Genomic DNA, 14,161 nt, shown 5'->3' with positions numbered 1-14,161 from the left:
ATGGTGATAATTCCTCAAAGACACTTTCCAGCTTTCAGCAGATTTTGACTTAAAAGGAGCCTGCAGATGGAAACTTTAAATTTAGTGGTCCTTGATTATTTTTTACCCCATGGATCTGAAAACCGAACTACACATTGGAGTTCATGGAAGATAATATACAGTCCTTATCAGTACACCCACTTGGTGGAGAGAAGGAAGAAAGAAAGGAATCTCCCTTGATTTTGATGGAGGTAGAGAAGAAGTGAAGTTGCAGCCAAGTAGGATGGGAATCCCTGAGATACGACCACAGGACAGGTGAGTATCCAAGTCCAGCATCTTAGTTCACTCTTAGCATTTTGAAGTTGCTCTTTACTGCTTTCTCTTTAGCCATTGCATTGGGATACTTTGAAGATGAAGCTGATGCAGTCATGATCTTTTCTTGTTGGCAGGAAACACTGTATCCCACTGCAAACAGAAAAAGAGTTAGAATCCACATCGAGCACTTATAGTCCTGTATTACTCAGATGCTCAACTTTTTTGAGAGGGAGAGAGGGCTTATGGTACCTCATCCCACAGAGCTGGTGCCTTCAGCAGTCCTTGATAACATTACTCACACTGACATTTGTTTTCCTAAATCTAATATTTTATTCTTCTTTCCCTGACTGAAGTCCCAAGTGCCCACCACTCACTGTAAGCAAGTGATCACATTGCGCTGATTTTCCCGAGGTTCCCCAGCTTCCCTTTGCTCACTCCACCTTTGCTTGCACAGTCCTTCTTACTCGTACACTGTGGGAGAGCTGTCTTCCCACTGCCCATCCCAAAGAGTAAGGACTCCTTCAATGGCCTTCCGAGGTGCTCCTTCCATACAACTTCTGGCCACTGTTCTTCTCCAGAGCTCCTTGACTTCACTGTACTCAAGCAAGAAAAGCAGAGCAGGTCCAGCCGCGGTGACCAGGATCAGTGAAGAGTCAAGGTCACCAGGCAAGTCCAACTTGACAAGGCAGGGCTACGGACAAGCCAGGAAGTCAAACCAGCATCAGTATCAGCAAGGCACAGGCATAGCCGAAACACAGCTCAGGCGAGGAGCAAGGGCACGGGCCTGAGCTGAAATGCAGCTCTGGAGCAAAAGTGGGAGGGCTTCTCCCAGCTCTTTCTCACCCCCAGCATTTTCCCCAGCAGTCTGATTCAAGGTGACACAGGAGTGCCATGCTGGAGCTGGCCTTGAGCACAAGTAGCCAAACCCCTGGAGGGGGAGCAAGGGGAGCGAACTCAAGGCCCTGACAGCAGCGTCCCATGTTCAATGAGCACCCCCACACCGGAGAGCTGGCACAAATCTGCTTCTCTCAGCGCCCGTGGTGCTGCTGCTGTTCAGCACTGTGGGGCAGGAGCCTCACCATAACACAGTTACCAGGCCAGACAGCTCGGGGAGGAACCTCACAAGGATGCGGATTCTAGTGCACGTACACCCGCCAGGTATTGCGGGGTTCACATCTTACAGAGAACGTACTGGAGTTTTACCCCCCAGTCATCTGAGTTTAGCAACTGTCTGTCTTGTATCACAGAGATGAGTTGTTTACAAAGCAAACACTGTCAGTCCATTTAATTGGCTCTTTAACATGGTGAGAAATGTTCCCTGGCAGAGAGTTCCCGGGAAACCCTCCAAGATATGAAATGGAGAGGTACTTCTGTGCAGGGAGGACAAACAAGGCTAGTCTACCAGACCCAGACTTCACAACTGAACCATCCCTCCTTGGATGACGTTAAGAATCCAGCGGGTGTAATAACCATACCCCACAGGCAATATAACAGTAATTTTTAACAGAGCAAGGGGCAGTCATGCCATTCTGCCACAGCGGAGAGAGGCTCTCACGGTGCACTCTTTTCTGTACAGCCTTAGCATAAACACGTACAGCCCAGGCAGGTTCTGGAGCCAGTCAGCTTAGTTTAGGTAGGTCTGGGTCTAGATATCCTAATACCCAGGTGTCCTGGTATTACGGAGAGAGCTGGCAGACCTGCCTATTAGCATGGCTGCTTGGCTTGCTCCACTTGTCATCCTCTCTGTGGTTGCCTGTAAGCTTGTCAGATCGGATCGTTTGGACAGGAACTGCTCACATTATGAGGCATCTTTCCCTGACGCCTAACACAGAAATGATCAAACAGAAAGTTTTTTTTCTTAAGCAAAGGGAAAATATGTTGGCATTAAAAAGCGTCAGTTTGTAGAGAAACACGGATGTTGTTTCACAGCTCTGCTTAACCCTGTTCCTGAAAAAAATCCACTCAGACCTGATTTCTCTGAATCGCTGCAGCGCACCCAGAGTCAGAAGCCCAGCCCTGGGTGCAGGGCACCCCGCAGCTGCCACGGGCCAGCTGTGACTGAGCTGGACGGAGAGGAACCTGCGAGCTGAGCTCCTGGCAGCCTCGCCTCCTGGGCCTGCAAAGACGAGCGTTGTGTCAGCGTGGAGATGTGAGACAGTGGAGAAGGAAAGGAGCCCAGGCCTGGGAACGCAGCAGGAGAGACTAAGAAAGGCTGGGAAAAGCTGGTTGGTAATAGGGGAAGCAGAACTAGCGGGACAGAGGCAGGGCCAGGGTAAGGTCCTAGGCAGGTAGGGAAACTTGGATTTAAGAGGGCACATGGGGCCAGTCGTGAAACTGGCTCAAATAACTGAGCCCTTGAGGGGAATTCGGAAAAATTCAGGTGCTGCTGCTGCTGCCACACGGGTGCCATGTCAGTGACGCTGGGAAAGACCTGCCAGGCTGCTTCAGCTCGTTTTGGAAAGGCGGGAATGCAGCCCGCTCCGGCACCGGTATGCCTGGGTTGCCCTCCGGTGGCGAGCCTTGCGTCTTCCCTGGAGCAGTACCTGAAGGGCCCCCCGCCCCAAATACACAGCTAGGCAAGGCTTTTATTTCCTGATGGTTACAAACACACCATGATTAATTTGAGTATCAGTGTTTGTCTCCCGCAACCTTATCGTTATTCAGATACATTTGCTCTGTTTTATTTGGCCAGAGGCAGACCACAGCACAAAATCACTGGTATTCCCACTGTTCTGTCAAAGCAAGTTCAATTAATCCCGCTGTGAAAGTGTAGCAGTTTGAGCTGCACTGGTTTCATTAATTTGGTTTAAAATTTTCAGTTGTGTGTAATAAAGGTTGTTTGTCTTCCAGTTACCTCTATGCAACCATCGTTGGCAATGCTAACACACATTTGTTATGCTGAAGAGCTGAAGCCCAAGGCTCTAAAAAAAAAAAAAAAAAAAAAAAAGACTTCCAGACTTCCTTTTCTTACAATTTTTCAAAGCTCCATCACCAAGCTTCAGACTTTCCGTACTAAGATCTGGTTGAGCATTAAAAAATACTTAGGCACAGAGTACAAACCCCTTATTTCCGTAAGTCAGAACAGCAAAACCACATGATTTCACAATTTTTAAAATAAATTCTCCTGCGCTCCTAGACACTTCTGAATTACGCAGTTCACAGTCAGAACCTGCTCTTGCAAGAAAAAAAAAACAACAAACCAACACACCACCACCTAATTCTGACCAGCCCTCAGCTCACACACCCTTAGAAGGTACCAGCATGGCCAGCTTAAGGTTACCCACCTTAAGCTGCCATGAACCAACCCCATGCACCGCCCGGGGAGCACAATCACGGCTTCCCCCCGAGCTGCAGCACTGCCCTCCCTCCTTTGCCTCCTCCACCTCTCCTGCTCAGGACGCCCATCAGCAGAGCCGTAGAAGTGCTGTGCAGTCCTGTCCCTTTAAAGCAGTCACCATTTCTAAGCCCCGCCAAAAGAAAATGTAACTGGAGGAGAGTCAGCTTTGAAACAATCTGCCAACAGGGGTCACTGGTGGGGACAGGACAGGCGTCCTGGTGCTGGCTGGGATGGAGTTAATTTTCTTCACGGTAGCTGGTACGTGATGGAGCCCTGCCTGCCGCTGGGAAGCCGGGAATGAATTCCTTGTTTTGCTTTGTGCGCACAGCTTTCGCTTTCCCCATTAAACTGTCTTTACCTCGACCCAGGAGTTTTCTCACTTTTACTCTTCCAATTCTCTCCCCCACCCCACCGCACGGGAGTGAGCGAGGGGCTGGGTGGCGCTCAGCTGCTGGCTGGGGTTAAACCCCAACAACAGGGGACAGGAGTTGAAGGGAAAAACTAATAAAATGTGAATAACTGTTTTCTCACTTCCTTGCTATCACCTGTACAACATCACCATGAGGTGGAAGGGGTACATTGGTACAGTCAAATTACTCTTCAGTTCCAGCTACCACTGTTTTCTTTTTGTATTACTGAACACAGTAAGAGATGGCTCTACGTGAGCCAACGTGTCCGTGAGATTTTAGATGCCTCAATCCAGAATGCCAGACTTCAGCAGCAGTAAAACTGATTAAGTGCTGTTGTCCACTGAATTGCACGGAAATAAAGCTAATTTATGCTTTATTATAACCAGGCCTGGAACTTTCCCACCACAAGAGTCAAACTTGGTATTTCTACCCCTCATCCTCTAACCAATACTCTGGAGGATTTTGTTTGACTCCAGTAATGTATAAGCACGGCAAATCATTAGAACAAGACCAGCTAGCTAACAGTGGTCAGTAAAGAAGAGTTTCCTCTGTACTGTCATGCTCTGAGACTATGCACACGAACTGTAACACAAGTGATGTTATTTTCCAAACTTCCCTATCTTTTGAAATCTGAAAAAAAATTGCATAGTGGTTCTGGTCTACCACTTGTTTCTTGCTTGTAATTTCACCAGCAAGGCACCTCACTTGTCCATTTTACTCTACCCCTCAAGGCCATACTTGGGACTTAACAGAGTAAGCACACTCAAGTGTACTAGTACAGACAAAAGTTTTGAGGGGGAAAAAACCCCCACTTAGCTGAATGTGTGTGCCCCTGACAAACTGCTCCCTGCACATAAATAAGGAACACAGTTAAAGGGTACCACAAGAGGAAAAAAATGGAAGCAAGGGGAAGGATGAAATACAGGTCCTTTACATCTTCAGACTGAAACTTCGTATTTGATATATTTAATGTATGAGAATTACTGGAAGCTACAGTAATTCTCTGCTTGCTCCACTGAACAGTGACAGACCTTTTAAAACGAGTCTTGTATGCTTTGCTCACCAACAGCTAACAGCGTTAGCTGCAGGAGCAAGGGAAAAGGACCCATGGAATTTTCTTACTGCATTATCAATCTTTCTCCTATACATTCAAAAAAGTGTTTTCTATGAATATTCATACCTAGGAAAAGATGCAACGATACTTCTGAAACAAGTCTTGAACGACCAGTGCTAAATTGTATTTTATTTCCAACAATTAGCCATTACAGTATCCGAAACAAAAAGTATCCAAAATAAATAGCTGAAGATGAAGCATCAGAACACTACCGTCTTCGCTACTGCTGTGGCCCCCTTAACATTTCTCGCTTTTCAACCTTCACTCCTCAGACTCTCCAGGCCGACGGATATCATCAATCTTCAGAATCATTCTAACAACCTGAGTCGCCAGAGAAATCTGCTGTTTCTTACCAATCAAGGTTTCTATAACATGCTGCTGCTTCATATCTGCCAAGAAGAAGCAGAAGAATTAGATACCTTCTTCAAATCTAGATACAACATTTCACTTGAGGCAGGTAATTTCCATGTAATTTTAAAGAACATTTTAAAATTACTACTCTTGGCCACCACACTTGACAGACAACTTGTACGAACTAGGGTTTTATGTCTGGGCTCTTAACATAGATCTTGGAACATTAAGATCCAAACTCTTTTCCCAACTAAGTCTTCCCCAAGTGTAGCTCTTCACCCTTCTGCACTATTTTTTGAAGAGTATAGTTTCTGTATACAAGTGTTAGAAGCATCCTAAGGGCCAAGCAACCACTAAAGAAGTGAAAGTACAAATGCTATAAGGCAGAAACACTCAATCAAAGAAGGGTTATGAATTTACATAACACCACGTCTTACATTGTGTTCCAAAAATTACCACCTCCTTTTCTGAAAAAAAGCAACAGAATAAGAGTTTGAGAAGTGTGTAGAATCATAAGTTATTAAGGCTGGAAGAGACCTCCAAGATCATCAAGTCCAACCATCAACCCAACACCATGCCCACTAAACCATGTCTGAAGTGTCACATCAACACGTTTTTCAAACACCTCCAGGGACAGTGACTCCACCACTTCCCTGGGCAGCCTGTTCCAATGTTTGATCTTTCAGTAAAATTTTTCCTGATGTCCAATCTAAACCTCCCCTGGCACAACTTGAGGCCATTTCCTCTTGTCCTATCACTTGATACCTGTGAGAAGAGACCGACCCCCACCTCACTACAGCCTCCTCTCTGGTAGTTGTAGAGAGCAATAAGGTCTCCCCTCAGCCTCCTCTTCTCCAGACTAAACAACCCCAGATCCCTCAGCCGCTCCTAACAAGACCTGATCTCCAGACCCTTCACCAGCTTCATTGCCCTTCTCTGGACACGCTCCAGCACCTCAAGGTCTTCCTTGCAGTGAGGGGCCCAAAGCTGCACACAGTACTCGAGGTGCGGCCTCACCAGAGCCGAGTACACGGGGGACAATCACTTCCCTGGTCCCGCTGGCCACACTATTGCTAATACAGGCCAGGATGCTGTTGGCCTCCTTGGCCACCTGGGCGCACTGCTGGCTCGTGTTCAGCCAGCTGTCAACCAACACCTCCAGGTCCTTTTCTGCCGGGCAGCTTTCCAGCCACTCCTCCCCAAGCCTGTAGCGCTGCATGGGGTTGTTGTGACCCAAGTGAAGGACCCGGCACTTGGCCTTGTTGAACCTCACACAATTGGCCTCAGCCCATCGATCCAGCCTGTCCAAGTCCCTCCGCACAGGTCCAGATAAAAATAAGTTTTCATACATTGGTTTCTGAGTCTTCACATGCTTGTTACAGGTCTATATATGCGCAAGTACTGGTGTGAACCACACTACCTAAAGACCCTTCCAACCTTTTGCTTACTTCTTCACAAGTTGTTTCTCAAAACAACTGATTGTCAGGCTGCAGTATTTAAAACACAGCCTGCTTTGGCCTCAGAGTGAGTAGCTTTTATTCCTGTACCACAATGTCAGCCAACATCTTCAACTGATCTTGCAACCAAATAAAGGTTTTCAAGCAATTATACATTTTCTACCTGGTAGATACAATATCTCTCCACCTGTACTCCTGTTTATCATGAGAAGGTGCAAGAGCTCATAACTTCAGTGATGCACACACAAAAAAATAAATGGCTGAGGCAAAACAGTCAACGTTTTTATCTTCTGAGAAAGAAAATGCTCCTCTTTCTCCACACTGCAGTACTTACCATTTGTTCCTTTCTGCAAACAGTCTATGCCGAGGGCAGGATTGTTTTCTTTCACTTGCCTAGCCCGCACTTCGGTCATAGTCTGTATTGGATTCATGCCACTGTTCTCCGAAAGGGCCATGGGAATTACCTCCAGAGCATCTGCAAAAGCTCTCATGGCATACTGCTCCAGAGATGGGCACTGGGGGAAAAGAAATTTGAATTCATACAGCTGTAACTCCAGTGGCAGCAAAAGCAGATTTTCATACTAGCTATAAAATATATACATGATATGCAGATTTTCTTGGGAGTATGCATCTCAATAACCGCATGAACACCTTTGATGATAATAAATCAAAACCACTTTGAACTGCTCTTATCATAAAAAGAAAAAAAAAAGGAAAACATACTGGTAACGATTTTTACAAAGAGGGGAAGGAAAACTTTTAACATTTGTTATCAGCAAATGTCAGGAAGTTCCATAATATGCACTTTCTGGAAACTCTTAGAATTTTTTTTGGAATCTCTTAAAACAGAATTAATCCTAATTTTCCCTTCATAAATTAAAGGAAGTCGTAACTGTTCCTTTCTTACCTTATCTGCCGCTTCACTGACTGCCAAGGCACAAGAAATTTCAGCTGCACCACCACCATATACAATACGATTATCACGAACAAGATTCCGGATTACACACAACGCATCATGAAGAGATCGCTTTGCTTCTTCGATAATCTGGAATCACAGAACAGCGTATGTTTTACGATACACACAACTGAAGATATAGTTCCCAATACAGAAAAGGAAACTGCAAATAAACTGTAGGATCTTTTCATGGCTCTAGTGAAACTCTACTGCTGCTACGTCATACTATTTCAAAATATAAAAGTGTTACACACCCAGTGGCAGAGAAGGAATTAAAAAACCCCCACACCTTTTCAATGTTATTTGTTAAACCTATAAATTGAAATGACAAAAACTCACACAATAAGGTTTTCAATCTTCACGCACACAGACACAAAACACAAATTTAAATGCCAACAGATTGCTATTTGTGTCAACTCCCAACTTCACCAGATGTAGAAGGATTTAACAAGTTATGCTAACCTTTAAAGCAGTATTTTTGCTTTCTTAAAGAACTCTTCAGACTAGGGGTTAGGTTGTTTTCTTCCTAAGGTTTTTTTCACTCAGAGTAACAGTAACAGAACAACCAAGAACCAGGTTAAGTACATCAGCATTTAAAATGGTCTCATTCTGTGTGTGGAGGGTTGTGGTGATTTTTTGGGTTTTTTTTTGTTTGTTTGTTTGTTTGTTTTTTTAAACCAGACTAAGTCAGAAGTGACATAGCTGGGTCTATAATAAAACCAAATCTTTCAAAAATGCTGGTATGTCTTTACTTATAAAAGTGACCCTCCCATGCAAAAAAAGAAATTAGAACATCCACAGGTAAAATTATTTCTATATTTATGAACTACATGGTCTAATAGTGAGAAAACAGTTTTCATTCAAAAACATAGGGTATGAATCTAACAAGTGACTTCTAACATGTAGTCAAGACTGCCTACACCCCCCCCGCCGCTTCTATCGGTCCACACTGCAAGGAAAATTTAGACAAAACCAAGAAGAGTTAACAGGCTTTTGAAAGAAATGACACATTCCGCAACTTCTGTATCAAACATTCGTAACAAACTAGGCATCTCACCATTTTATTTCCTCCTCTAATGAAAATGGTCACAGCTCTGGAATTCTGACACTGCTCAATGACAAGCATTCTGTCCTTCGTTGTTCCAAAGGAGATCTCTCGGACAATACCAGCAAAACCCAGTTTCTCCGCCGTGAGTTCACAGAAGCGGGGAACAATGCGTCCTCCGGTTGCAATGGCGATTAACTGAAGTTAAACAACCATCAATCACCTCGAGAAAAGGCTTTTCCATCATGTTTTTCATAACACAAGACCAGTGGAAGAGGATCTGTCAAATGGCTATTCCAAAAGGTTATCTCTTCCCACCGCTTCACAGTACTTCAGGCGATGCCGTTTCTGCAAACGGCGAGACCGAAGCAGAAACATTCCTGGCCTCAGGGAACTTTTAACGAGCAGCACGGTTGGTAACTGCGGCGTACGCACAACCCTATCCATTGTAGGTTCTTCCCACGGATCCCCAACGGCTCCTCTCCAACACCTACCCATACGCAGGATTATGCAGCTCTACCCACGAGGCCTGAACTTTTCACTGGACAGAATACTACTTAACCAATGTTTGAGAACGGGTACAAAGCCCAATTTTAGAAGATTTTACTTACTTCTATTTCAGGTCCACCAACCCAACGAACAGCAGGCAGCTCGTTCTGGAGCAGCAAGTGATTTGCCTCATCATCAAAACCCCACTGGCAAATAGCAAGGTTTGCACCGGTGTCTTTTATCTGAAAGCAACACACAACATCACTCTTCTCATCAGAGCTAACACAGGTATGGCAAACCATCTCTTGATGGTTTTAATTCTCCTACTTTTCTCAGAGCACAAATCTGAAAAAGAACCATCTGGCACACACAGAGATCAGAGTAAATCTCAAACCAGGGTGTAACTTTCTTACATAAACTTAGCTTTAATCCATAGCCTTACGATTGCCTGTACGGTGCCTCCTATCAGGATTATTAACTCGTTTCCAGAAATAAATCAATGCACTATGCTGTTCTGTGTAAAAGCTACAAAAAATGTAGAATGAACAAAGAAATAATCTTAAAGACTACCTGTTTGACCATCTCTTCAAACTTCTCCTTTTCATATTTCTGCAGTGCCTTGTAATCTTCCACAGATGTGACATCAAGCTTATGCTTGGTTTTAGGCTTAGGTGGTTCAAACGGACAAGTAAGGATTGCAATTTTAGCATCTTTAAGCTCCTGTACAATTTATAAAAAATAAAAATAAAAAAGAAGTTTTGACTTCAGTAACACCTCTTTCTTATATTTGCAAAACATACAAACATATTTTTAAAGACACAAGGAAACTTGAAGATTATTTGAGTTATTCTAAAGTGAAACTAACTATATCTAAATAATTCCATCAAAAGCCTCTATAATCCACTTAAAACATTCGACTATAAGAAGACATTACTGGTAAAGATTGGTAAGGACTTAAACAATGTCTTGAAGGTGTGGAATTTGTTTTAAAAAAAAAAGCAACATAAAGAAACCTTCAAGGGAACCCTTACTTGCCCTATTCACAGTGACCATTAAGAATTTAAGAATACTACATACTCATCTTCACAGCCACCTTTTATGTACTACACAACTAATATTTTCCACCAGTTTTCCTTTTTATAGGATAAACAGTGTCACCTACTAGAAAAGTATCTTAGAACAACAGAAGTTTGAAATTGCCTCCATCATTCCTGAAGTACGCTGCACAAAGACTTGGAGACCTTATCTACATCAAATATAACAAAAGGACAACTTCTGGGATGTTCCAAATAGGACAACATGGCAACTCATACAGCTTAAGAAGCATTTCTTGACACTCAGCTGCATTAAGCAAGGGTGATTATTCCTGCTTCAACAGAGAACTCTGCACCTGTCCTCTCTTACGGTACAGCAATATCCACGCCCCCATCATTTCTCAATGTCTCAAGACTTGTAAATCTAACTTGGTCTCTTCCAACATGAAGAATTTAATGCTCCTCCCCCCTTTCTCTGTTGATATATGGGTGAAAATCCAAGCCAAACCACAACACTGTTTAAATATTTAAGAAATGCTAGGACAGCATTTGAAGTGGGCTAGACAATCTTATTTAAGCTGTTACAGATGAGACACACACACAGGGACATCACTTACTTTAGGCATCTGTGGATGACTGAAATCTTTATCCACAATCACTCCTTTAACCAACTGTGTATCTTCCAGTCTACCTCCCACTTTGCCTTGTACTTTGATCAGCTCAAAATCAACATCTTTACGTTCCATATCTGCTACGGTCAGTACAGCATTTACAGCAATTTCTGCCATTTGTCTGTGACAACGATTGACTCTAGGTTTAAAAAAAATACAGTAAAGTTGCATCACATTTCCACAATTTGGAAGAAAAAAACGATTCTATCAATCTCCAACAGAAAAAAGTATTGCTATAGCCAACAACTTTTGAATGCTACATTAAAAGAGGGGGTCCTGCTTGTTTGTTCACAGAAATAAAAGATGCGAAATATGGCAGGAAACAGAACACACAATATGGTTTGTCTAAGTAATCTTTGCGGACATAGTCTCAAGACACAGCTTTGGAACAAGTGAGGAGAATTAACTACTAAGAAACATTCAAGTCACAGAAACCACTAGTAAGACAGCTCTGCAAAGGAAGCCCTTACAATGTCTGAATTTACATACTACACATACAGCCTATCATGAAAAATGCCCTTATGGAACTATCCTACAATATTTTTGTTCTAGGAAAAAAACCAAACCCCAAACCAAATCTTTGAAATCTAACACATAATTGTTTTTAAGAGGTTTGCATTACTCTTGGAATTTGCTACGGTGCAGAAATCTGGAACTAACAGGTAAGAACGAAATTGATTTTGCAGCTGTTTAGCCTCATGGAATTGACCCTTTAGAGAAAAAGGATCCACAGTTTCTTATCCCGAGACAGGAGTTCATTGAGAAATTAGCCAAAAACAAACATAGAAGAGCCTTCAGCTGCCGCTCCAATAACACAAAGAATTTTGTGCTCCATCAAAACACCAGGATTTCTCCTTTCAACTTGAAGTGTTTTTAAGGGAAACTTAGATACTCTTACGATGTTTTTGTGACTTACACTTTAGAGCCCAGTGTTGTCTTTGCTGTCTGGATCAGAGGTTCAATGTTCTGTGGATCAACAGGAAAGCTGTCACTGATTTTGTCTAGATGCTCAATAGCAATGCGGGCTGCCTGCTCGTAACCATCTGCTATTCTGATCGGGTGAATACCACGATCTAGTAATTGCTCAGCTTGTTCCAATAATGCTCCAGCCAGAACTACAAAACAAAATTTTAAAATAACGTTTACTCTTCCTCAGATCGAAGAATCATTTTTAATACATTATCAAAAGATTAAAAAGTATACTTTCTGCATTTTTTTCTGTAGTATTTTAATAGTTCGCGGTTTCTTAAATGACAAAATAACCCAAGACAACCTCCTACTTGCTATGCTTAGAAAGAAAACTGCATTATGTTAGACCAAAAAGAAGCATGGGCACCAAGGCAGGACAGGTGGAGGATCATGGGTGAAAACCATGCATACGAATTTCGAAAGTACAAAGAGGACTCTCAACACTAACTTAAAATGTAACTATAGTTAGAAAAGACATAAAAGTGTCTTTCTGATTAAAAGATTTCTAATACAAAAACTGAGAAGAATACTAAAGCAGTAGATACTCCAAAATTGTGCTACAGGAAAGCTGTTATTTCACACAAAATGTCTTAAAATAGCTAAAGAAGCTTGATTTTAAAACTGGAAAAGCTAAAAGTTAAATTTAAAATCTTTTCTTACCAACAACTCCAGTAGTTCCATCCCCAATCTCATCATCTTGAGATTTAGACAGCTCCACCATAAGTTTGGCTATCTGGTGATCCACATCCATCATATTCAGGATGGTAGCACCATCATTTGTCACAGTCACTTCACCATCTTTGTCCACCATCATTTTATCCAAGCCTAAAAAAATATGTTTAAGGCATGAATGAAAATCTAGAAAATCCCCAAACTCAATTACTGAGAAATAACCATCAAAATTGTTACCATTGGGCCCAAGAGATGTTCTCAGGGTACTTGCTACAGCCTTTGCTGCCATTATGTGAGACTATAAAACAAAGGAGAAATAAGTTAAATTGTACACCCCAAAATCATAATAACAAGCTAAGAAAAATACACAGGAAAAAAGCTAATACAAATATTGTAATTTAACTGACAACAGCCAATTATGACTGAAAAAAACCCAAACCCAATATATGCATATTTGTTTTATGCTAGAAATATTTCCTGTGCCTTCTCTTGCACAGCTTGCCCTTGCACCGCTAAAGCACGCAAAAGCAGAGCAGCTAAAATGACAGGCCTGAGGTTTAAAGCAGGGAAGCATCAGAAGCAAGCAACACTAAAAGGAGAAGCCAATATAATTATGCTCCGCTCTTCCATCGGTCTTTAACCCACGCGTACTCACACAAGGCTGCCGGCTCGCTCAACCACGGCCCTTCTTGGGAACAAGGACCAAGCTTCAGAAGGGGAAGGGGGGGCTGTCTAAGGGAGGGGGCTGCGGTGAGCCTCCCTGCCCGCGGCGACCAGGAGCCACCGGGAGGGGCACCTACACGGGAGATGGCCCCGAAGCCATGCCACTCAGGAGCGGAGTCCCGCCACGGAGACCCCGCAGACCCCATGCACGGGTGGCGGATTCCCAGCCCCGGGGCGATGCCTTCTCTCTCTCCCGCTCCATCCCTCCCACACCTGCGAGCCTAGGCCAGACTTCATACGCCCTGCGTCTGGCATAAGGCAGAAGACAAGCGCTCGCCCCAGCGGGCTCCATCTTCCCGCCAAGGCCTAACGGCGCCCCCTCCCCGCCCTAACGGCAGCATGGCGCGGCGCGGCGCGGCCCGGCCAGCGAGAGCCCACGGACGGATGGGGGGTCCTGGCGGCCGCCCGCTCACCTTGAGCGCCTCAAGCCCCATGAGGCGCGTCTTGCGCTCCTGGTCCTTGAGGATGAGGAAGGGGCGCCCATACTCATCAAACGCCAGAGTCCCCATGGCCGACATGGCTGCTACCGCACACCGGGAGAGCAGGAGCCGGATGGAGCCGCGCCCGCCGCGCCGTGACGCAGCACGCTCGCCCGCCCGCGCACGGCTCCGCGCCTGCGCACTCGACAGCCCCGCGACAT

At 44.1% G+C, this 14,161-nt stretch overlaps 1 protein-coding gene across 4 annotated transcripts; it reads right to left on the bottom strand.

Annotated features, from left to right (window-relative positions):
• Nucleotides 1-207: 207 nt before the first annotated feature.
• On the bottom strand, nucleotides 208-14,078 carry CCT5 (chaperonin containing TCP1 subunit 5). 4 transcript variants are annotated; one of them, XM_086469007.1, is made up of 12 exons: nucleotides 13,935-14,078; nucleotides 13,036-13,096; nucleotides 12,787-12,951; nucleotides 12,074-12,272; nucleotides 11,104-11,296; nucleotides 10,023-10,172; nucleotides 9,575-9,694; nucleotides 8,976-9,161; nucleotides 7,871-8,008; nucleotides 7,298-7,478; nucleotides 5,368-5,544; nucleotides 409-444 (listed from the first exon to the last, which is right to left on the bottom strand). In XM_086469007.1, exons 1-11 carry the CDS (start codon nucleotides 14,037-14,039, stop codon nucleotides 5,417-5,419), a joined length of 1,626 nt encoding a protein of 541 aa, XP_086325133.1. In that variant the 5' UTR covers nucleotides 14,040-14,078; the 3' UTR covers nucleotides 409-444; nucleotides 5,368-5,416. The 4 variants fall into 4 exon arrangements, with proteins under 4 accessions (XP_086325134.1, XP_086325133.1, XP_086325131.1 ...); XM_086469008.1 differs by lacking the exon at nucleotides 5,368-5,544 and having other exon boundaries at nucleotides 208-444; XM_086469005.1 differs by lacking the exon at nucleotides 409-444 and having other exon boundaries at nucleotides 5,258-5,544.
• Nucleotides 14,079-14,161: the final 83 nt, after the last annotated feature.

Source organism: Leptosomus discolor, chromosome 8 (assembly GCF_034619465.1).
Source record: "Leptosomus discolor isolate bLepDis1 chromosome 8, bLepDis1.hap2, whole genome shotgun sequence".
Taxonomy (NCBI): domain Eukaryota; kingdom Metazoa; phylum Chordata; class Aves; order Leptosomiformes; family Leptosomidae; genus Leptosomus; species Leptosomus discolor.
Note: the sequence above shows the minus strand (reverse complement) of the source record. Positions and strands in the feature narration are given on the sequence as shown.

Bases quoted from the DNA above. Each gene is read 5' to 3' on its own strand.
- CCT5 (XM_086469008.1), bottom strand. From the start codon at position 14,039: ATGTCGGCCATGGGGACTCTGGCGTTTGATGAGTATGGGCGCCCCTTC. The intron at 12,273-12,786 runs GTAAGAAAAGAT...TTTGTTTTGTAG, and splicing joins TGGAACTACTGGAGTTGTTG to TTCTGGCTGGAGCATTATTG. The intron at 445-7,297 runs GTAAGTACTGCA...TTCTGTTTGCAG, and splicing joins TTTGCAGAAAGGAACAAATG to TGGGATACAGTGTTTCCTGC.